This window comes from Vicugna pacos, chromosome 17 (assembly GCF_048564905.1).
Source record: "Vicugna pacos chromosome 17, VicPac4, whole genome shotgun sequence".
In the NCBI taxonomy this organism is placed as follows: domain Eukaryota; kingdom Metazoa; phylum Chordata; class Mammalia; order Artiodactyla; family Camelidae; genus Vicugna; species Vicugna pacos.
Window position 1 is genome coordinate 53,094,857 of NC_133003.1, and position 22,120 is coordinate 53,116,976.

At 60.4% G+C, this 22,120-nt stretch overlaps 1 protein-coding gene and 1 long non-coding RNA gene across 5 annotated transcripts in view; one reads left to right on the plus strand and one right to left on the minus strand.

Moving 5' to 3' along the window:
• Positions 1-313: 313 nt before the first annotated feature.
• FBLN2 (fibulin 2) overlaps positions 314-22,120 on the minus strand; it is an 81,454-nt gene continuing 59,647 nt past the window's right edge. For 3 of the 4 annotated variants that reach the window (XM_072941941.1, XM_072941940.1, XM_072941942.1), the window contains exons 3-18: positions 21,171-21,282; positions 19,574-19,703; positions 17,360-17,540; positions 16,434-16,643; positions 15,725-15,835; positions 15,084-15,185; positions 13,087-13,227; positions 8,957-9,091; positions 7,126-7,263; positions 6,513-6,656; positions 6,276-6,404; positions 5,763-5,888; positions 5,083-5,199; positions 4,222-4,350; positions 3,240-3,363; positions 314-1,103 (exon numbers count right to left, since the gene is read on the minus strand). In XM_072941941.1, coding sequence (XP_072798042.1) covers positions 746-1,103; positions 3,240-3,363; positions 4,222-4,350; positions 5,083-5,199; positions 5,763-5,888; positions 6,276-6,404; positions 6,513-6,656; positions 7,126-7,263; positions 8,957-9,091; positions 13,087-13,227; positions 15,084-15,185; positions 15,725-15,835; positions 16,434-16,643; positions 17,360-17,540; positions 19,574-19,703; positions 21,171-21,282 — 2,387 coding nt within the window. In that variant the 3' untranslated portion in view covers positions 314-745. The remainder of the gene's footprint in view (positions 1,104-3,239; positions 3,364-4,221; positions 4,351-5,082; positions 5,200-5,762; positions 5,889-6,275; positions 6,405-6,512; positions 6,657-7,125; positions 7,264-8,956; positions 9,092-13,086; positions 13,228-15,083; positions 15,186-15,724; positions 15,836-16,433; positions 16,644-17,359; positions 17,541-19,573; positions 19,704-21,170; positions 21,283-22,120) is intronic. The other variant, XM_072941943.1, reaches the window with a different exon arrangement.
• Positions 15,822-18,191, plus strand: LOC140686828 (uncharacterized). Its single transcript, XR_012060808.1, has 4 exons — positions 15,822-15,907; positions 16,390-16,491; positions 17,167-17,404; positions 18,012-18,191. It is a non-coding gene; the product is annotated as an uncharacterized lncRNA (long non-coding RNA).

Below are 22,120 nucleotides of genomic sequence, written 5' to 3' on the forward strand. Positions count from 1 at the left end.
CGAGGCCAGGAGGTGGAGCAAGCGAAGCTAAATGCACATGTCCAGTTCCTGGACGGCACCCAAAGTGACAAGCCAGCTGAGGGCCAGGCTCGGAGAAGGAGAGGAGGGAAGAGGGGACGGGTAGGGAACGAGGGGGAGAAACAGGATGAGCAGAAAGGGTCAGAAGCCAGCACGTTCCCGCTGCGACCCGTTCAACAACCCAACGTGATGTCCGGCCTGGGGCCCGAGGCACTCAGACACCGTTGTCCCCGCAGACACTTCAGCAAAGGAAGTGGGTTTTCTTTTTCCACTTCTTAATTTTATAACCCCTTCGTACTATTTGAATATATATATATATATATTTGCAATGTATGCATACTACGTTTATAATTAAACCAAAAAATGACTAAAAAAAAGGTAAAGAGCTAATCACAGTGGCACATGAAACAGAATATCATCTTTGGGGACAGGTCACCCAGTTGAGTCCAGAAGCTCCAATGTGGTCGCGGTTTCCAGTCTTGGTCACAGCGAGCCATCCCCACCCCCAAGGCACCTGCAGCCTGAAACTGCCCTCAAAGCTCCCCCCGGGGTGGAGCACAGGAGAGGCCTGAGTCAGCAAAATTAAGTTAATTTACAGAGTAAACCGGCCAGGTGCCCGCCCGGCCCCCAGGCTCCACTCAGCGGTCAGCCCCGCAGGGAGGTGCAGGGCCGGGCGCAGGACCAGCGGGGGACCCGGGGCTCCACGCGCCCCCGGGGCGGCGGTGCCTCACAGGGCGAAGGTGGTGAAGAAGATGTGCATCTTGGCCAGGAAGGTGGTGACGGAGCCCTGCCGCCAGAGCTTCATCTCCACGTCCAGGGCGAAGTCCCGCGGCTCGCGCACGGACCGCTGCAGGAAGACGACGCCAGTGTAGGCATTGAGGCGGCGCGTGCCGAAGTAGCCCTCTTCATTGCCCTTGGTGATGGTCAGGGCGATGGTGTCCCCCGCGAAGGCGGGCACCGGGCTGATGCGGAAGATGTGCGCCGGCACCAGGAGCCCGGTCTGGAAGTTGAGCCGGTAGTGTGTGATGCGCGCCGGAGCGTTCTGGCACTCCATGAAGTCGTGGCACAGGGCGCGCTCGCACTTCCTGCGGGACGGACGCACGGGCGGTGGGCGTCAGCGGGCGACCTCGCGCCCGCGCCTCCACCCCACGTCCACCCAGCCCGGACTTGGTGCCGGCCTCCACCACCAGCTCTAGCAGCCCGCTTTGACAGGTCCCCTAACCTCTCTGGACCTCAGCTTTCTCATCTGGAAGATGGGTTAATAGCCTTGCGGTTTCACTGGCGGGATGCGGTGAGTTTATAAACATGCAGGGCTCAGCACAGTGCCCGGCAGGGTTTGCCAGCAGCTCGTACTGGTCCCCGAGCTCCTCCATGCTTGCCTTCCTGCATCCATTTCTCCCTTGCACACTGCCCCTGTGCATGGACTCCCTGGCCACGGTGTTTTAACTGTTCTAGTCATTTTTCAAATTCCCTTTTCTTCCATAATCAGCTCTCCTGAGCCATCTCCTCTTCTAACTTGGGATGGTCTGCCTTTTTCCCTCTCTGAGCACCAGAGAGCTCTGAGTCACACCCACTGAGGAGACAGCCCGGAGCCTTGGCCACGCCAGGTGACAGTGATGACAGGGCCTCCACCAGACACCACGGAGCCCACAGCCTCGACTTCTAAGCCCAGCAACAATTTGCTCTCTTCTTGGCACCACAAGACACTGTCACCTCTATCACCAAATCCCTGTCTGAAACCTCAGTGCCTCCAACATGGGGCGCGGCTGGGACTCCCGGGCTCTGCAGCTCCAGAGGATGGTCTGAGCGGAGTTCCCCAGCTGGTGGACCACAGCGCACAGCCACATGGGGCTGGAGTAACACCATGCAGTGCCAGGCTACGCCACACGTTGCGTAAACTCACAACGTGCTTTCTCTCATCCAGTCTTCACACCGACCCTGGGGGTGGCGCTACCATGCACCCCATGTTGCAGACAGGGCAGCTAAAACCCAGAGAAGGGGGGTCCCCTGCCCAGAGTCGCCCAGACACACCTAAATGTCCCAACACACCTGCACTTGGACACTTCCTGGCAGTGTGTGTCCTACTGAACACGGCATACGGCAGCGGGGCAGGAGGGGGGGGGTGCTATCACGGGCGCGCACATGCTGGGAAAGGCCACCCGGGGGCGCTGCACGCACAGACATGAAAGAGGAGGCAAGGCAGAGAAAGCAAGCTTCGGACAAACTAGCACATGCGTGGGACAGCACCGCAGGGGAAGACGGACCCTCTGACCCGCCGTCCGCAGTCATGCGACTAGTTTTGGTGGAGGGGCAAGAGCGTTCCCTTTGTGCTCTTATTTTTGAATATTTTTGTAAGCATGTGTCACTAAAAACCTGGAAAATAACCAGCAAAGGAAAACACAGCAGGAAACAAGAGGGTGACAGGAGAAACAAGAGTACCTGATGGACGTGCAGGTTTAGTGAGGAAAGGACGGGCACGCGGCAGAGCCGAGAGGCGTCAGCAGGGAGCGCGGCTGCCAGCCTGCGAGACGCCCCCGGTGTCCTGCCGCTGGCGGTCACACCTGGTGTCCCCCACCAGGGGACGCCCCTCCACAGTGCGGGGCTGTGTGGCCAGGGGCGGCAGCGGCAGCACGCCACTGTTGAGGTTAACTCAGTTTACAAAGGCCTGCCGCTTTGTGCTCTCGACGATCCACGCTGGGGCAGCTCCGGCCCCACGGAGAGGCCTGCGTGGCGAGGCGCTGAGGCCTCTCACCTGGAGCCACGGGTGGGCTGGGGGTCCTGCAGGCCCAGGCGAGTCCTCAGGTGACACGGCCCCAACAGACCCTGAGCAGACCCCCTAGCTCAGTTGCCCCTTCCTCGTGCCCCCCCCCAAAACTGTGAGGTAATATGTCATATGCAGGGGTAAGTCTGGGGATAACGCGTTACACAGCAGGAGGTAACTGACACGTTGCACGCGCGCGCGTGTGTGCGCGTGAGAAAGAGGAGAGGGGAGGGAGGGACTGAGGGTTCCTGTGAGCCTTCCTCCTTTCATCTCCAGTCCCCAGACTTTCTGCAAGGTGTTTTTCTGCACCATTGACGGTCAATCAGGCCACAGACCTGACAGGGGGGCCCGTGAGGAGCAGGAGGTGGTGAAGGCAGGGGCCACCGGTCACTTGGCCTCTCCCCGGGCAGCACGGGGCCGTGCAGGGTCCCCAGGCCTGCGCCGGGGGTGGGGCACTCACGTTTCGGAGACTCGGACGTAGCTGGGGGGACACTCGAAGCGCAGGCAGCGGAAGCCGCCCTGGATGTTGTGACAGGTCTCAGCCTCAGAGCAGTTGTGGGTGCCCAGCGCGCACTCGTCCAGGTCTGGGGGGAGCAGAGGAACATGATGGGAGGGATCCCCCAGGGCTGGAGACCCTCTTCTGAGCCACCCAACCCGCCCTGGGGGCCTGGGCCTCAGAGCAGCCCGTCCTGTGAGCACAGCTCACTTGCCCCCCACGCACATGCACCCCACCCCGTCCGTCCACTCCACACCCAGGAGCCAAGCCTGGCGCCCTTGTGGTGCCAGGACGGACCCATGCGACATCCAGCCATCCCCCAGGCCCTGCGCTAGCCTGGCTAGGGAGGAGGGGCCGGGGAGAGACGTCCTGAACACAAACAGGTGTTCAGCCTGAAGCACCTTCAAGAGTGAAAGTCACTGACATGTCTGAGCTTTACAAGAAGTGCCCGCACCGTGTTCTGCCACCACCAGGTGGAACAGAGCCTTGGTCCCAAAAATGAGATCACTCTCTAGGAACATAAAGTCGAAACTGCTATTTACAGCAGGTAACACCCTTGTCTTTTACAGAACTCATACCAATTATTTTTTAAATTAAAAAGCAGGCAGCTCTGTGCCAGGAAGCCCTGGCCAGCTCCTGGGACCCCTGAGGCTTCTCTTCTCCAGGCTTCTCCCTGGATAGGTCTCCTGCCTCTCAGAACCACCCCACAAGATCTCCATCCTGCTCCCAGGGCAGGGCCCAGAGCAGAGGCTGAGCCTCGAAGACTGAGCTGGGTCAGGCAGCAGAAAGACTGCCACCTCCCTCATCCTAGGCATAGACCTTGGTTAATGTGGCCACTGGTGGTGTCGACCACTCTCTGTTTATGCACTTGGGGTCAGAGCTCCAAGTGCACAGCGAGCTGTGTGACGCTTTCTGTGCTTGCTTGCGAGAGTGGGCCCTCCCTCACCCTTGCAGGACCTCCCGTTGGCCGTCATGGTGTAGCCGTGCTCCGGACATGCGCACTGGTAGCTCCCGGGCACATTGATACAGCGGAAGGTGCAGAGGATGCCGGCACCCTGAGCGCACTCGTCGATGTCTGCCAGAGAGAAGAGCAGCCCCTCGTGAAGCCCAGGACCACAGGGCCCCACCACTGATGGTCATCCTGTCCCCGCCACGGCCTGGCGGCCCGTCTTACAGATGAGGATAACAGGGCTGAGGAGGGAGAGGGGCCCCCAGCCACACAGCACACAGGACCCCCATTCCAGGGCCTCGTCCCTCGGGCTGTTCCTTAACTGCTACTCTCTGCTGAGGGCCCCTCAAGTACCAGACAGGAGCTGGACATAGTACAGCTGACCCTTGAACAACACAGGTTTGAGCTGCACAGTCTGCGTCCGGGCTGATTTTTCCCCCAAAATTCTATAGATCTATGCCACCCGCCCTTGGCTGAATCACAGACTTGGAACCACGGATACAAAGGGGCGACTGTAAAGTTATACGTGTATTTTCGATTGCAAGGGCGGGGAGGCCCTAACTCCCACATCGTTCAAGGATCAGCTGTATTTAATTTCATCCTTCATCCGGCTGAGGTCAGGACCATCATCTCCACTTTGTGGCCGGGGAAGGGTGGCAGTGGGAGCCTGAAGTCGGCCTTGGGAAGCACGTGCCCTAGGCGGCACAGCCAGGAAATTGCAGGGCTGGGACTCGAACCCCGACCTCAGGCTAAGGTTCTGTGTGGCCCGTGTGTCACCGGCCAGGTGGGGACTCTCCAGGAGCCCGCACGCAAGGCACGGTGCTTCTCGGGAAGGGGCCCCAGGCAGAGGAGAGGTACCAGTGCAGGAGTGCCCGTCCTCGGCCAGCTGGTAGCCCTGGCGGCAGTAGCACTGGTAGGAGCCATAGATGTTGGCGCACTCCTGGCTGCAGCGCTGGGCCTCACACTCGTTCACATCTGCAGAGAAGCCACCAGCGGTCAGGGTGGAGCCCCCCAGCCCCGAGATAACAGCCAGGCCTCGGCTCACCTGGAGCCTGATCTGGAGAGACCATGAGTTCCAGCCTCCCCTTGGTGCTGATGGAGGCCCAAAAAAGGGCAAGGAACCTGCCTGGGACACGCAGCTGAGGCAGGGGCAGGAATGGGCTTGCTGGTGGAGTCTTGGCCTGCTGCCTGGAAGAGGCAGCCACAGGTCAGGCTCGGATCCCCCTGGTGGAGAGCTAAACAGTGCCCCACTGAGGGCCCACGGCACTTGGTACAGATGGCTCTGGTAGGCGTCACCGAGGTGCTGACGAGGACCTGCCCTTGACCCCCGGGGGATAAGCAATGTGAGTGAAGGATCGGGAGACGGAGCACCCCCTTGGCTGGTCTGCTCTACCAGGCCCTGAGCTCTGGCGGGCCATGCTGGCTTCATCTCTGAGCCTCTGATGTCCAGCCACATTGGAGGGGTGGAGAAGTGGCCCGAAGCAGGGGTGGTGGGGGTGACGGCGGAGGCTGGGGCTCGGGGCCCGGGGCAGCGGTACCTTCGCAGCGCTTGCCGTCGGCAGCCAGCCGGAAGCCAGAGGCGCAGGAGCAGCGGTAGGACCCGGGCGTGTTCTCGCAGGTGTGCTGGCACAGGCGGCTCGGCGAGGCCCAGCACTCATTCACGTCTGTGGCAGGGGCGGGGCTGGCCTCAGTCGGGGGCAGAGGTGGCCCGGAAGCCTCCACCCCGGGTAGAAGGGCAGCTGCGTGGGGAGAGGGACCCCAGAATCCAGGAGGAAAGACAGGGAGGGACTAGGAGAGGAAGCGGTGAGGACGCTGGAGGGAGACGGACGGAACAGAGACACAACAGGGCCAGAAAAGAAGGTGACAGGGACCAAGAGCAAAGCCTCAACAGGACGGTAGGAAGGCGGTCAAGCCCAGAGGCCAGGGCAGAGCAAGAGGGTGGGGGGAGGGGCAGGAAGGAGGCCGCCAGCGGGCTGGCCCGGGAGGCCCTGCGGCAGGTGGGCGTCTCTCAGGGTAGGCAGAGGGGGTCCCAGCCACCAGTCCCCACCTACCGACGCAGGCCCGGCCAAAAGCGTCCCACTGGAACCCGGCCTTGCAGTCACAGCGGTAGGAGCCGGGGAGGTTGCGGCACACCTGGCCCTCGCCGCACTGGTGCGTGCCTGCCTCACACTCATTCACGTCTGCGGGGAGAGGCACACAGGGCACCCTGAGGCCCGGGCTCTCCCCCGGCTCGGGCCTCCCACCGCCCAGGGGACCAGGAGGCCAGGCTGGTGGGAGGCGGGCCTTACCCACGCACTTGGTCCCGTCCTGGCTAGCGTGGTAGCCGCGCCCACAGATGATAGGGTTCCTCTGACACGTGTAGGAGCCCACCGTGTTGATGCAGCTGAAGCCGGGCCGACAGGGCTCAGAGAGGGACGTGCACTCATTGATGTCTGTGGGGGTGGGTGCAGGTGATGGGGAGCCCGGTGCAGCCCCTTCCCGGGCCCCGGCATCTGACTCTAGGGCTGCCCTAGGCCCCAGACCAGCCAGGTCAGGGCTGTGAGCTCAGACTGTCCCAGGACCCAGAGGGCACCCCCTCCCAGAACCCGAGCACTGTTGGCTAGGTTAAAAAAATTGAGATACACCAGTCCTATCCCACATGTGGGTAAACTGAGGCCACGAGAGATGCAGCTCAGCCCAGATGAGATCATCATCAGCTCAGGATAACAAGAGCTTCCATCCTGCACCTGCCTCCTAGGGCCCAGGCACTGACACGTCATTCCCGGGTGGGGACCCTGACGCTGGGGGAGGAGAGGCCAGCAGGCCGGGCCCCCCCATCCTAAAGCCCTCAGAGCCCCGCGCCCACGACGACCCCCGCCGGGACGCCAGGGGTGGGCAGCACCCCTCCCAGGCCCCTCTCACCCACGCAGTTGCTCTCGGGGTCCTGCAGGAAGCCCTCCATGCAGCGCTGCCGGGCCTGGCAGCGGAAGGAGCCCTCGGTGTTCTGGCACACGGAGCCCGCCTGGCAGCCGTGCGTGCCCAGCTCACACTCGTCCACATCTGCCATACAGACCAGGGCTGGCGTCAGGGGCCCCGGCCACACCTCCCCACTGTGACCCTGATCGTTGCAACAGTCTCCTGCGTCGCGGGAGCGGCATGGCGCGTGCCGGCATAACCACAACATCACCCTTCCACCGTGGCCCCCAGCGCTGTCCCAGCCCCCCGAGGTGTGCTATTTAGTGCTCAGGTTAACCCAGAATCAGGGGCTGTGACAAGCCCCTCCTTACACAGGGGAAGCTGAGGCACAGACACGGTTCCACAGCTGGGGCGCTGCTCCCAGGCCTGCGAGCCTAACCTCTGCCCCGCCCCCTGGGACGGAAACGGGGGCGTGTGCTCAGATCCCTAAAGTCGCTCCTCCAGGTTTCTCGGGAGGTGGCACTGGCAGCAGCCAGTCTTGGAGCTCCTGAGGACGGATGGATGGTACCCTGTCCCCACCGGCAGTGTGGCCGCAGCAGGGCGCAGGGGCCCTAACTGCTGGGCAGAGCCCGCGGCTTACAAAGTGCCAGCCCTGTGCTCAGAGGTACATCAGGCTGTTTTCATAGACGAGGAAACTGAGGCACGGAGCAGAAAGGCAACACAGAGGGCGAGTGGCATGGTGCCAACCCCCGCCACAAGGTGTCAGGGTCTCTGAAGAGGGCTTGCCCGGGGTCTGCGTGTGCCCTCGTGCATGTGCACGCAGGTTTGCGCACAGGTGTGCCAAGGGGGCTGGGCTCATCTCCCAGCTCACCCCACCCCGGCTCCGCGCCCAGCTTAGGGCGGACCTGGAGCGTGTTCATCCGCCCCCCTGAGCTCTCGCCCAGCCTCAGGGCCTCTTCTCACAGGCAGCCCCCAGGCTTGCAATAATGAGGCACTTCTGTGGGTCTCACCCTCCTGGGTCTCATCTCATTCTTCTGGACATTTTCAGTTAGAAATAAAATGCCTTCCGTCATGTGTGAAAGACTTCCAACTTCTTGCCTAACCAGGGCTGCCGACACTGCACCCCCTCCCGCTGGCACAGGCTCCCACCTGAGACTTCCTTTCTGTTCCTTGTGCCAAGACCCCTCTCTCCTCAGAAATGCCTCTCACTTGCTGCTCCCTCTGCCTGGAACACCTTCCCCGGGGGCATCTCATCCTGCAGGTCTCCACCTGGACATCACCTCCACAGGGGGCTAGCCTCTCTGAAGGAACCCCCAGCCAGTGGCCACCCGCCATCCTGGTCTGCCTGTGTGCCCCTGCCTCCATCAGGAGGTCAGAAGCAAGAGCAGGTGCCCGCCAGGAGCCCTGACACCGAGAACCCCGGCACATAGACCAAGCTGGGGAAGCATCTGCTGAAACGGTTCAGTGGAAATTCTCTCTCTTCTTAGGAGCCTAGAATTTTCTGTTAGAAGTGATCCCTCTGTGCCATTCCACCTCAGCACACCCACAGAGGAGCGAGGCGTGGGGAGGGGAATAACTGACACCCAGACACGTCTACCTTGACCCTCCCACCAGTCTCAGACGCCTGCCCCACCCAAACACCATCCATCATCTGTGGGGTCTTCCCACTGGCAAGAAACCCAAGTGCTGGGAGCTTGCGGGAAGGGAGAAGGCTTTGGGCAGGAGATGGGGCGGGGCAGGCTGGGAAGGTCAGGGGCGGGGTGGGAGGCGGATGGGGCGGGGCTTGAGCAGGTCAGGAGGCGGGAGGTGGGCGGGGCCTCCAGCAGGCACGCCTCACCTGTGCACTCTCCGTTCTGGAGCGCGTAGCCGGGCTCGCAGGTGAGAGACTTGTAGCAGCGGAAGGAGCCCACCGTGTTCACGCAGTGCTCGTCCCGGCTGCACGTGTGAAGGTCCGTCACACACTCGTTGATGTCTGCGGGGAGGGCGAGTGTCAGAGGCTGCAGGCTGCTTCCCGGAAGGCGCAGAGCCAGCTGGCCCCGCCCTCAAGGTGCTCACCTCCCAGCCTGCAGCACAGTCGCTGAGCCCTGCCTATGCAACCACTCACTCAACAAAGCTTCATGGAGCACCTTGCATGTGCCGACAGCACTGTGCCAGGCCCGAGGAGCACATGGTGAACAAGACAGACAGAAACCCTGTGATGGTGCGGAGGGACACCAGACCAGCAAACGTGAGAAGGAGGTGGTCGCGAGTCTTGTGGAAGAGAGAGGGTGATGGAGACCAGGGTGCTGAGGTGCAGCGGGGGTGGGCGCCACCTTAAGTAGGAAGTCGAGGAAGGATCCTCAGAGCAGAGGGCACTTGAGCAAACATCTGACGAGGTGACAGTGAGACGAGCACATGTCCAGGCAGAAGGGACAGCCTGCCAGGCAGGTGGGGGCTGGCCAGGAGGGGCGTGGCTGCCGGGGAGAGAGGAGTGTTAGGAGATGCGGGGGAGGTGGGAGCCATCGAGGGCTCTGGCCGAGGAGGGAAGAGGGCTGAGTAACGGGCTCAGTGGAATACTCAGGGGCGAGGGGCTGTTAGATTAGGTCATGGGGGGCTCAGGCTGCCATCCACGGAGGCAACCAGCAGTCGGGTCTGGAAATACTGCAGAGGTCAACCCGACAGGATCTGTGATGGGTGAGGTGAAGGAGACAAGAGGCTGCACAGCTTTTTGGCCAAGCAGCTGGACGGGTGAGAGCACCTGGGATGGGGCCAGCTGGGAGGCACAGGCTCGCAGGGGAAGGCCAGGAGCCCTTGTGGTCACACCAAGTTTGAGGGTCAAGAGGCAAGCAGAGGAAGGGGTCTGCATGGAGACGCTGCCTTGGAGTGGTCACTGCCGAGGTCACCTGGGAGGCAGGACACAGAAAAGAGGCTGAGGACTGCCTCCTGGCATGAGCAGGTGGGGAGAAGCCAGCAAGGCAGAGAGAGAAGAAACACCAGGGAGGGTGGGGGAGAACCAGAGAGACGGCCACCTCACATGTCCCCGCAGGCCAGCCACCACGGGTGCCCGACGACACCCCCGTGCCTGTGAGCCCTGGCGGGGACGTGCCGCAGTCATTGCCAATCCATTCATTCCCTGGACACACCTGAACTATTCTGTGCCAAGCCCCAGTGGCCACGCCATGTGTCGGCCTCAGCCTCTGCCCCCATGGAACTGCCAGATGGCAGGGGAGAGAGGACAGGAGGGACGGAGATGCTGTGTAGAGAAGCTGGCCCGGCCTGGCCCCGGCCAGAGCGCCACCCGCTCTGGGTCCCAGGCTGTCAGAGTCGCTCTCACGGGGCAGTGATGTCTGAGCTGAGCCTACCAGGGTGGCAGGGACCAGGTGGACAGGAGACAGGGCCACGGGGCAGGAGACCCTCCCAAATTCACAGGTGACCAACTGGGGTACAGACCCGGCCAACCCTGGTTTGGGTGGGGATGAGGGGGAGCAAAAGGGAGAGTTCTGGGCCCGCAGGTCTCCAAAAATGCTTGGCTGGGCAAGATAAAGATTTCTGAGGTTCAGGCCGGGTTGACAGCAGGAGACACGGTCCCAGGACCCCAGAAACATCATAGGCCAGTGCCCCCACAGCCTGAGAGGAATTGTGCTGACAAACAGCAGCAGACACCACTCACTGAGGCTCACAAGGGATCGGGCGGCTTACAGGAACTGCACTTCCATCGCCCTAAGATGCTGTTTCACAGACAAGGAAGTAAGTCTCAGGGGGGATGTGACTGGACTGAAGTCCCCCAGCCTGCACGTGGCAACAGCAGGAACAGAACCCACAGTGCCCAGCTCTCGCCCCATGGCTGCAGACTGGGCCCCAGATTCCAGGGCTCCCATCTTCTCAGAGCCCACCTGGAACACTCTGCCCAGGGCCCAAGACGGTCCTCAAAGGACAGGGCATAAAAAGCGAACAGCAAAGCACAGGGGATTCCCGCATGTCTGCTACACGACTCCTGGACTTGGCACCGCCCAATACTGTCCCACTTCAGCTTACACGCCTCCAATGATGGGGAGCTCACTACCTCTGCATAACACATTGGCCGGCTCATAATCACGACGTCAAACACTGGCAAGCTCTTTACACAGACTCACCACAGTGACCCTTGGAGGTGGGTGCCATTACTGTGTCATCTCGCAGGTAAGGAAACTGAGGCTCAGAGGGGGTAAATGACTCATCTCAGGTTTTACAAAAGCAAGCGGCAGAGTGGGTTTGCACCCAGGCATTCTGGCTGCAGAGGCCACAGCCTTCATCCAGGCACCTGTCTCCCACCTCACCAGCCGGGGATAACGAATCGTGCCTACAGCTCACAAACGCACTGCAGGAGACACGTCTGTGGATGAGGAAGGGATGGACAGTGAGTGCTCACGTGATGAAATGAACACACAGGTGGAACAGAAGGGCTAAGAGGAGAGACTCGAGGTCTGTGCAGGATGAATAAGGACAGAAAGACTGAAAGAAAGACCATAAACTTTGCTGAGTGGAATGTACCTTTGCTCTGTAATCCCAGAGCCTGTTTCCCAGCTGCCCAGGGACACCTTTAAGGACGAAGCCTTCTCTCCGGGCCACCAGGGAAGCCTGCATGCCCGCATCCTGGTGGGGGACGCTCACAGGCCCCGAAGGACTGCCTTCCCAGACGCACACACAGACAGAACCCAGACAGGAGCTGCCGCCCCACCACTGACAAGCAGACCCCGGAGGAGGCATGTTATGCCGACGGCTGGAGGCCAGGGGCAAACATGTCTGCGCTGGCCGCTCAGCCCAGCACCACGGGCCCATCTGCCCAGCGGTGGCGGGTGAGGAAGAGGACATGTCCAGGCTGGGCATGGTCCTCAAGGGCAGACAACGGACGGGGGTCTGGGCACGTGCCCTGAACACACAGCACTGTTCCTGCCTCCACACCTCTGTTCCAGCTGCTCCTTCCTCCCTGCACACCCTTCCCAAGTTCCAGCCGTCCGGGAACACCGGTGCACCCTTCCTCAGGAAATGTGTCCAGACGCTGCCAGCTGGAACCACCTCTCCTTTGGCCTGTCTCTCTGCCCCAGCACTTCCCAGTCGGCCCCGAGCCCCCGCTACTTTGGGTCTACCTCTGTTCGGGTCCACAATGTTTCCTCCATGAAAACACCAGACCCCAGCCATGGGGGAGCAGCAGGTCCTCGCCGCGCACAGAGCACATCCAGAGCCCGGCCCTGGTGCACTCGGGCACGGGCGGCAGTCGGGCAGGCCCAGCTCCGGGCACTGGCCCATCCGCGCACCGGCCGGGGGCTGGGTACCAGCTGTTGCCAGTCTGCCAAGCCCCAAGGTTAGCAGTGAGGAAACAGGTTCAGAGAGGAGGGCTCTACTGCTCAGGGTCATGCTGCAAATGAACGCCTCTCTGGGGTGCAGAGCTGGGGCGGCCGGACCCCAGCTCCATCCATTTGGCCTCTGAAGGGACTGGACGCATCTAAGACCATCTTAGCAGCTGACATCCCGTGTTCACTGTGCCCCGGGCTCTGGCTACACCATACTCAGTCACATAATCTCCAAATGGGGAGCAATGTCCTCAGTGCTCCTTTTTCACAGCTGGGGAAACTGAGGCTTGGGAGGAAGTTCAAGGTCACAGACACACTAAGGGGTCCTGCTTCTAAGCCAGGCCTCCCTGCCTCTGAACCCACACACCCCATCCTGCCGCCCACACGTCTCACTGACCTCGTCTCAGTGACCAGCCAGGTCACTCCTCAGTGCACTTCTGACTCAGGCCCACCCCTGGGGAACGCAGCTTCCCAGCAGTGTCGGTGGAGAAGCAGGACAGGACACCAGGACACGAAGGGCAGGACACGGAGCGTGGGGGCCGTGCTGAGAGCTCAGATGCAAAGGGCAGGCCCTTTAGCATGTGGCCGCAGTGTGGCGGGCTGGGTGTGGAGCAGAGCGGAGAGCCGGGACGGTGGCGCAGGCGGGGCCCTGGCTTACCCACGCACTTCCTGTGCACGTTGAGGATAAAGCCCTCAGCACAGAGCACTGTGTGGTTGACACAGTAGAAGGATCCCAGTGTGTTCACACAGAACTGTCGCCGGCTACAATCGTGAGCACCCAGCAGGCACTCGTCTTGGTCTAGTGACAGCCGCAGGAGGAAAAACAGAAGGGCCGTTAGAGGGGCGTGGCCTCCAGTGACACAGATAGACCCAGTGACAGATGGGGCAACTGGGACCCAGACAGGGGCAGCGACCTGCCGAGGGCCTCCTAGGCCATCAGTGGTACCTCTGGGCTTTGGGCCCAAGTCTGAGTTTGTCCAGTCAAAAGATGTCGGAGCAGGAGCCCTAGTAAGGACAGGTAGCAGGGTGAGGCTCAGAGAGGGTCGACAGCCTGCCGGGGGTCACACAGCGGACGGGACCAGAGGCCGTCTCCCACCCATGCTCTGGAGACACTCCCCCTCCATGGGCGCCCAAGGGAGCCACACGATGGCTGGGGTTGCAAACAAATGCTTGGGGGACAAGACAGGGGCATAAACAGGATAAGGGGCAAAGGGGGTTCTACTCCACCGTGGGGCCTATGCTATGTCCAAATGGAGACCTGGGCTGGGGGTTCCTTGTGGACACATGCTACAAAGTTTCAAGAGAACCCTGAACTCTGGACATTTTTTAGAAATTCTTGAGCTCCCGTTGTTGGTAACTTGTTTGATTATTTTAAACAGGGTGGAGCTCAGCGGGACGTCCCTGCAGGGCAAGCTGTGCCTCCGACGCCATCTGCACCCTCTGGCCTGAACCCCGCCACCTTCACTGCCGGGGGCCCTGAAGAGAGGAAGGGAGGGACACGGAAGCCAGCCACGGCCTGAGAGGCCCGAAGGAGTCTGGACCCAGGAGAGATGCATGCCTCATGTCTGCAGGGCCCTGGGAGGTGGGGAGCAAAGCCAGATCTGCGCCCAGAATCTGAGAGAGAGGCCTGCCAGTCACCACCACGCTGTGTGCCCTAGGCAAGTCTCCCGCCCTCTCTGGGCATGAGCATGGTTTCCATCCACACCAGAACAGTCTCAGCCAAAGAGCTGGAGGTGGGTTTCAGCTGCTGGCAGGGACATGGGTCTTTTGCCAGACAGACTTAACCCTGTTACCCCTAGACCCCCCTCCAGGGTCCCGTCTTCCGAACTTGAACCTGAACTAAAGCATTTCCTAGACCATCTGCAGGCTCCTGCCTGCCCTGCCTCCAGACACAAGGAGATGCAGTCTCAAGGTGTCACTCACAGTGGGAACCACCCCCACAGGAGTCGCGTCGATGGCCCCCTTTCACGCGGGAGGTCCCAGCCCACAGAGGCCCCAGACCGAGCGGGGTCGCAGGTGAGAAAGGGACACGCTTTTAGACCCTCTTCGGCGCTTCTGTGAAGGTAAAGTCACCAACATCCACTCCTTGGTTACAGAACAGAACTGAGAGCGCACCACCCGGCTGGGGGCGACCCTTCCCCATCGGGGCCAGCGGGAGGGGCGTCCTTCCTCAGACAACTGAGCAGTCTCTGCCCTCTGTCCTGGCTCCACCCGCGGCTGGAACAGGACAGGATGGTCACAGACCAACCCAGGCCACTCAGACGAGGGCGCCCCCGAGCACAGAGCTAGTCAGAGTGTCGGCTAGGGAGCCTGGAGCCCCTCCCCAGACCTATAGGGTCAGATCTCTGGGGCCACGTGGAATTCTCAGGATCCCGCAGTCCCCACACCCCAGTTTGAGAAGGTCTGCACCAGGGAGCGGCAGGGCAACAAGATGGGAGCGGCGGGGCCGCGGCCCGCCCATGTGCCCGCCCGTGTGCCCGCCCTGGGCTGCACGTGCACCTGTGCACGTGAAGTGACAAGCCCTTGTTTCAGGGGCTTAGTTCATAGCTTGTCATTACAGCAGCCAAGCCTGCTCCCTCAGTGAGACAGCGGTTTCAGACCCGGCCCACCTCCACCGCTCTGGGCCCGCCCCGGCCGGCTCAGGTGTGCACTCACCTTCACAGGACACGCCGTCCGCCATGATGGCATAGCCGGGGAAGCAGGAGCACATGGCTGTGTCCCCGACGACACTGCACACCTGCCTGCAGGGCCCGTTGTCTGTGAGGAAAGCACACGGAAATGAGAGCCCACCAGGCCCAGCACCCCAGGCTCCAGCCTCCAGGTGGAGGGGCTGGGAGCCAAGGCACCTCATTCCAGACCCTCTTTACAAGGTCACCCCTTAAATCCGTCCCGCGGCTGGCGTCTGAGACCATGCTCTGGGTCTGCCTCCACCCCCACCAAACCCCTCCTTCAAGTCACAGTGATGAGACACAGAACTGAAGCACAGGAAAGGGGGCAGGGGGAGGAAGAACAAAGAGAACTTTCTACGCATCACGGAACGCAGGCTCCCTGGCGCGTGGGCAGGCAAGGCTTTTATTCTCTCAGCTTGACAGGAACTGAGATCAGAAGTAGCTGACGGCCATCGTGGGGTCACCATGCTTTCCCCAGGCTGTGCTCCGATTTCTGTCTCTCTCAGCTCCTCGCCCGACCCCACACGGCAGGGCCAGGCGATCCCCAGAGCAGAGGCAGCCCTGGGCCGGGCAGCCCTGCACACACCCAGCCCCGCAGGGCTCACCACCTGCCCGCGGCCCACCTACCTCTGCAGGTGTTGGGCTGTGGCACCGGCAGCGCGATGGTGTTGGGAGCCGCCTGGGGCAGCTTGGGCCTCGGTGCAGACTCCTCTGCAGCCTCCGGCTGTGGGCCATCATCTATCACAGGCAGAGCAGACAGGAGGCGGGTTGCACGTCTTCAGCCAGGCCTCAGGCCCCAGGCCCCAACAGGTGCCAAAGCCGGGCACTTGGCAGAGGGAGCCTCGTTTCATCCCCCACACCCACCTCACTGGGGAGGAAACTGAGGCTCAGGGAGGAACGTAGCTCAGACAGAATCCATCTCACAGCAATTCAGGGCAGAGGTGGGGTAGGGGGAGGCAGGGAGAAGGAAGAGTTTCTAGATTCAAACGAATCTGTCTAGACTCAAGTGGACCAGGCGGTGGGGCAGACTCCTGGGCTGCCTGCTGGGGAGGGCTCGGAACACAGCTTGGGCTGGTGGGGCCTCTGTGGCCCAGGTCCTGGCCCTGCACTTGAGTCCAGGGTGGGGTGCCGGGGCTGCCCTGCAGCTGGAGCTCCAGGAAGGAGACGGTCTGCCTGGCCTCACAAACCCAACGCTGGGGATCCCTGGCACCTGTGGGTTCCAACGTTTGGGGTGGTGGGAGGGGAAGTACCCCACAGTCCTCATGCCAAGAGCACCACCTTCTGCTGCCAAGGTCCATCCCTGCGCCAGCTCCTGCCCCAACCATCTGGGCCTCACCTGGGCGGCAGGTACGGCCGTCATCCTGCAGCGAGAAGCCGGGAAAGCAGGCACAACGGTAGGAGCCCACGGTGTTGATGCAGAGGTGCTGGCACAGCTCCCCTGGGAGAAGCAGGCACTCATCCTGGTCGTCGCCAGGCAGGCTGTTGGGCAGCTCAGTCTCCGTGCCCAGCGACAGCGCCTCCCGGCTCGCCAACTCTGCCTCTGAAACTGGGGCAGGGTCCGCACTCATCACGGGAGTCGGGTTGGCCCCAGCAAGTGGCTGAGACCACAGGCCCTCGGGAAATCAGATCAGGTCCCCATGAGAACCTTCTGTGTAATCAGCTGAGACAGCATGATGGATGAAGGGTGGATGGATGGATGGATGGAGGATGGATAGATGAAGGATCAATGGATGAAAGATGGATGGATGGGTGGATGGATGGATGATGCATGGATGGATGACAGATGATGGATGATGGATGGATGACAGATAGATGATGGATGATGGATGGATGGGTGGATGGGGTGACGGGTGGTGGAGGATGGACCAGAGGATGGGGTGGTGATGAGTGAAATGGATGGGTGGACGAGCAGATGGGGAGGAAGACTATGGATGTGTAGGGGAACAAAGAAATAGGAGGATGGGTGGGTGGAGAGTGGAGGGAGGTGGGTGGAGAGTGGAGGGAGATGGGTGGTAGGTGGCTGGGGGAGGGGACGGTGAGTAGAAAACTGAATGAGGTCACCATGTCAGAAATAACAGGGCAGAGTTCATCATCAGAGGTCACAGAACTCAGTCCAGAGCAGATCTTGTGCCTCAAGCCATAGATGAAGGTGGACCAGGGTCCCCGCAGAAGGCCAGAGGGCACCCAGCCTTGCCTGGAAGCCAGCAGCTCTCCCCCGTCACCCATCTGGCCCATGTGCCTGGCCTGGGGAACAGCACCCACCTCTCCGTGGCGCAGCCTCAGGCTCCGGAGGTCGGCGCACCTCAGGTACAATGAGGGGCTCTTCGCCCTCACAGCATGAGAGCATCACGTGGTTGCAGGGGTAGCCCAGGTTGGGGTTGGACTCGCACGACTGGCCCTCAGCCCGCACGCGGAGCCCCAGGCCACAGCAGTCACAGCATTGCTGGAGAGAGACTCGCTGTCACTGCCCAGCCTGGCCCTTCAGGGCCCTCCCCATGGCCTGCAAGCCCCTGGGACTCACTCGGGGCCCCTGGCTCAGGGGAGGGGCTGATAAGTGGGAGCAATTCACCCCTGTCTGTGTCTTCTGCCCGGGATGTGCTCTCTAGGACAGAGGTGTCATCTGTCCCCATTTCCCACATCGGGCTCAGCTAGTGCAAGTTTTTTGCAATAATTCATAAACGGCCTCTCATGAAAAGAACTACAAGTTAACCCCCAGCCACACCCACTAACCACCCTCATGTTTATTAACAGGCCACAAGTCTAATCAGGCTACCTAAAAGACAGCATTTTCAGGGTCCCTTGAGGTTAGAGACAAGAGACACTGGGTGAAGCTCTCAGGAGAGCTTTTAACCCAGGTTGACGCAGCTTGAAAGTATATCTTTCTTGCTCTCCTCCTTCCTCCTTTTTGGAACAGGTGTGATGGCTGGAGCTCTAGCAGCTATCTTGGGTCATGAGGTGACCTTGAAGATAGAAACTACGAGCTACAGATGACTGAGCAGAAAAACAGAAGCCTGGGAGCCAGAAGATATTGTGTAGATCTACTCCTGTCCCAGACTGCCTACCTCCAAAAATAAAGTCTAATTTGTTTAAACAACTGTGGTAGAGTGATTGCAATAGCAGCCCCAGTTGTTCACTCTTCACTGTCACTGTCTTTGCAAGTCTGCAGTTCCTCCCCTCAAAAGAGAGGCCGCATTTTCCAGTCTCTTGACTGTGCCTCACAATCTGCTCTGGGAGGCAGGATGAGGCAGAAGTGAGGATGTCCAATCTGAGCCTAGGCCTCAAAAGGCCTTGCCTGCACCTACTCCCTGTGCTGGAACCCTGCACAGCCCCCACCTGAACAAGCCCAGGCCAGCCCGCCGGAGGCTGTGACCGCGTGGAGCAAAGAAATGGTGTCCCAGCTGCGGCCGTCCTAGACCTTCTAGTGCCACAGAGCCACTCGCTGGGGCAGACGTGAGCGAGCCCAGCCAAGGTCAGCTGGACACGGCCCAGGACAGCAAAACCACCCTGACTCATGAGCTGAGCTGGGCATGAGCCACTACTCTGGGGATGGTTTGTTACACAGCAACAGCTCAGTGACACTCCAGACTGCATCTCCCAGTGGTGAACACATCCGTGTACTTAACAAACACTTCGTCTGCAGGACCTCTTGGCCCTCACGGCCACCCCAAGACAGGGATTTTTATCTCCATTTTGCAGATGGAGAAGCTGAGGCTAAGGAAAGAGGACTGGTCCAGGATCAAACACATAAACACAAATGGAATTCTAAACTTGCCCATCACCAAGATCCTTTCCCTAACATCAGCTATTTTGGGGAAAAACTGACCCCAACGTGACAAAAACCAAAATCAAAATCGTCGGCCGAATGGTGCCCTCCTCCTGAGGTCCCTGTGACAGGCATGCTCCCGACACTGTGGTTTCTTCAACTCTTGCCTCTTTCTTCCCCCAAATACCTCCTTCTGTGATATTCCCTGAAACCACTCCACTGCCTAGTCTGCCCTCGCCCTCTGCTGCACAGCCAGCCAGCTGCTGGCCCCCCATGTCTGTCTTCCCTCCTTTGCAACGTGCAGTGGGCACATGATCTCTAGGAATGCAGACTACATTCCCAGCCTTCCCTGCAGCTAGGTGGCCACTAGACTAAGTTCCAGCCAATATGACGTAAGTGGGAGTACTGTCTGCCCTCAAGACAGGGGCTTTCTTACACCCACGGTCACAGCAGCATTATTCACTGCAGCAAAGAGGCAGAAGCAATGTAAGTATCCATCAACAGATGAAGGATAAATGATATGTGGTCCATCCACACAATGGAATATTACTCAGCCCTGAAAAGGAAGGAGCATCTGACCTATACTGCAACATGGATGAACCTTGGGAACAGTATTCTAAGTGACAGAAAAGAATGTGAAAGCAGCATGAAGGCGGGGATTTTCCTGTTACCCACTTCTGCGTTCTTAATGCCCAAACCAGGGCCCGGCTTGCCTTGTACAGGGAGACGCCACAGGTGTCATTGTCCTCATCCCCGCAGGCCTCGCCCTCCTTGGCCCCCATGACGCCAGCCATGCAGCTCTTCTCCTTCAAGTAGGACACACAGCAGTGCTTCTGGGCCGTCCTGCAACAGAGGCACACCTCAGCCCCACCAGCGCCCCCCTCCTCCCAGAGACCCCCTCCAGGAGGGACCGCAGGCCCCACAGCAGGACGCTGCGGCTCCCAGGAGGGACACCCCATCAAGATCTACTGCAGGTAGGGCCAGTGCTGGTGGGAGGGGCATCAGCAAGGCCTGCACATTCCCACAAGTGACCCGGGCTTTGTTCTCAGTGCAACCAGGAAGACTCAGGCCTGGGCCCCACTGGGCCCCACTGGACTCTGTGCTCAGTATCCCCAGCCAGCAAGGGAGGGAGGGAGTCCCCCCAGCCCCCCACAGCCTGAGAAGGAAAGGGAGATCCAATCTCAGGGAGGGCTGGGCGGGTCGGCCTGGAGGGGAGTCGCCTCCAGGGTCCCTGCTCATGACTCCACCATCTGTAGGGCCGCCCCGGGGCAGAGCCAGCACACAAAACGGGGGGGCGTGAAAAGGTGGAGTTCAGCCCGACTTGAGGAAGGGCATGTCCCAGCAAGGGCCACCCCACGATGGAACTGGCGGTCTGCGAGGTAGTGAGTCTCCCGTCACAAGAGGGATGCAAGCACCAGACCACTAAGCTCAGAACTCCTGAAGGTGCAACCTCTAATGCCCAGGCAGCCCGAGCTGGTGGGATGCCCGCAGGGAAGGGGAAAGGACCAGGCTAGAATTTAAATGTTTCTAAAGATATGAAAAGTATATATTTATATATATATATATTCATATATGTATATGTAAATAAATATATAACTGAATCACTATGCTGTACACCGGAAACCAAACACAGCATTGTGAATAAACATTACTTCAGTTAAAAAAAAAAGGGAGGCTGAAAAATAAATAAATAAACAAATGTTTCTAAAGGAGGCATCGTGGGCTGGACATCAGGAAACGTGGGGTCTAATCCAGGCCAACCTCCCGATGAGCTGTGTGGCTTTGGGTGAATCACATCACCTCTCTGAACCTTATCTTCCTTATCTGGGAGGAGCAGAAGGCCAGAAAAGATGGCATTCCTAAAAAAAGAAAGGGTGAGTGGCTGCCCAGGACGTTTCCTGGGCCTGGCACAGGGAGGCGGGGGTGTAAATGCTCCTTTGCTGAGAGCACCATGGTCAGAAGAGCCATGGGCACGGGCGGCAGTGGATGGTGGGAGGCCAGCCTTCTGGAGACCCCAGGGCAGCAAAACAGGGAAAGAAAGAGGGCTGAACGCCTGGTGAGAGAAGCACCTAACTGTTCCCAGGTGATAGTGGCCCCTTAAAACCTACTCCCAGGTGTGCGCTCATCACCAGTCTGGGGACCAGTCCTGGGCTCCCCGCAGCTGGCCCACAGCAGCCACATCCCATCACCCTCGTGCACCTGGACGCAGGTGACCTGGGTGCGCACCATGCACTAGGGAGCCCGGGGCCAGGCATGCAGGGGGCCGGAGACGGCGGACATGCAGCCCTGCTTGCGTGGGTCCCCGCCTACCTGCACACGTCGCCCTCAGCGCCGCTCTCGGGGATCTCCAGGCACTCGTCATTGTCGATGGCCCACTGCTGTCCGGCTGCACAGCACGTCTCCATCAGGTCCTTCGTGGACACTGTGGGTGGCAACACGGGCAGAGTCACCACCTGGAGGAGCCGCAGGGTTCCCAGGTGTCTGGGTCAGCAGGTACGGAGATGCTGCCAGCGCCCAGCCAGATCCCGACACTGGCAGGTGACTCAGCCCCCAGCTGCCTGTGCGGGCAGACCGCTAGTGGCTCACGAGTGCACCGTCCTTTGCAGAACTGCCGGGGAGGTCAAGTCTACCCCAGGGGGAGGGGCTGGGAGGAATATGGCCCACTAATGGGTGACAGGGGTCCAGCCCCATCTCAAAGGGGACCGTCCTGTGGGGCCACTCCCACCCAGAGCCCCGCAGGACCGGAGCACCATCCAGCTCCTTCCCTGCCCTCTTCCTGGGCAGTTTCCCGACACGAACCACCTCGTGCACAAAAACCCCCAACTCAGCTCCGCTTCTGAGGGACCAGACCTAAATCACCCAGACCGGACAAGACTGAGAAAGCAGCAGTGGCAGCAGGGAGGGGCGTTCGGAACTCATCACAGAAGGCTACGGGGAAAACCCACAACTCCTGGAAGAAATCGCTGGGGGAAAGGTCCCTGGCGCTGGTCTCGGCGACGATGCTTTGGTCGTGACACCAAAAGCACAAGCAACCAAAGCAAAAACCGACAAGAGGGGCCGACGCCAAACTGCCAGCTCCACTCAGCAAAGGAGCCGCCACAAGGCAGAGGCAGCCCACGGCGTGGGAGAAAGTGCCTGCAGGCCATGCCCCTGATGGGGGTTATCACACAGGACATATAAGGGACTCACACAACTCAGCAGCAAAAAGAGACACTAAAAAATGGGCAAAAGACCAAGAGACGTTTTCCCAAAGACACAGA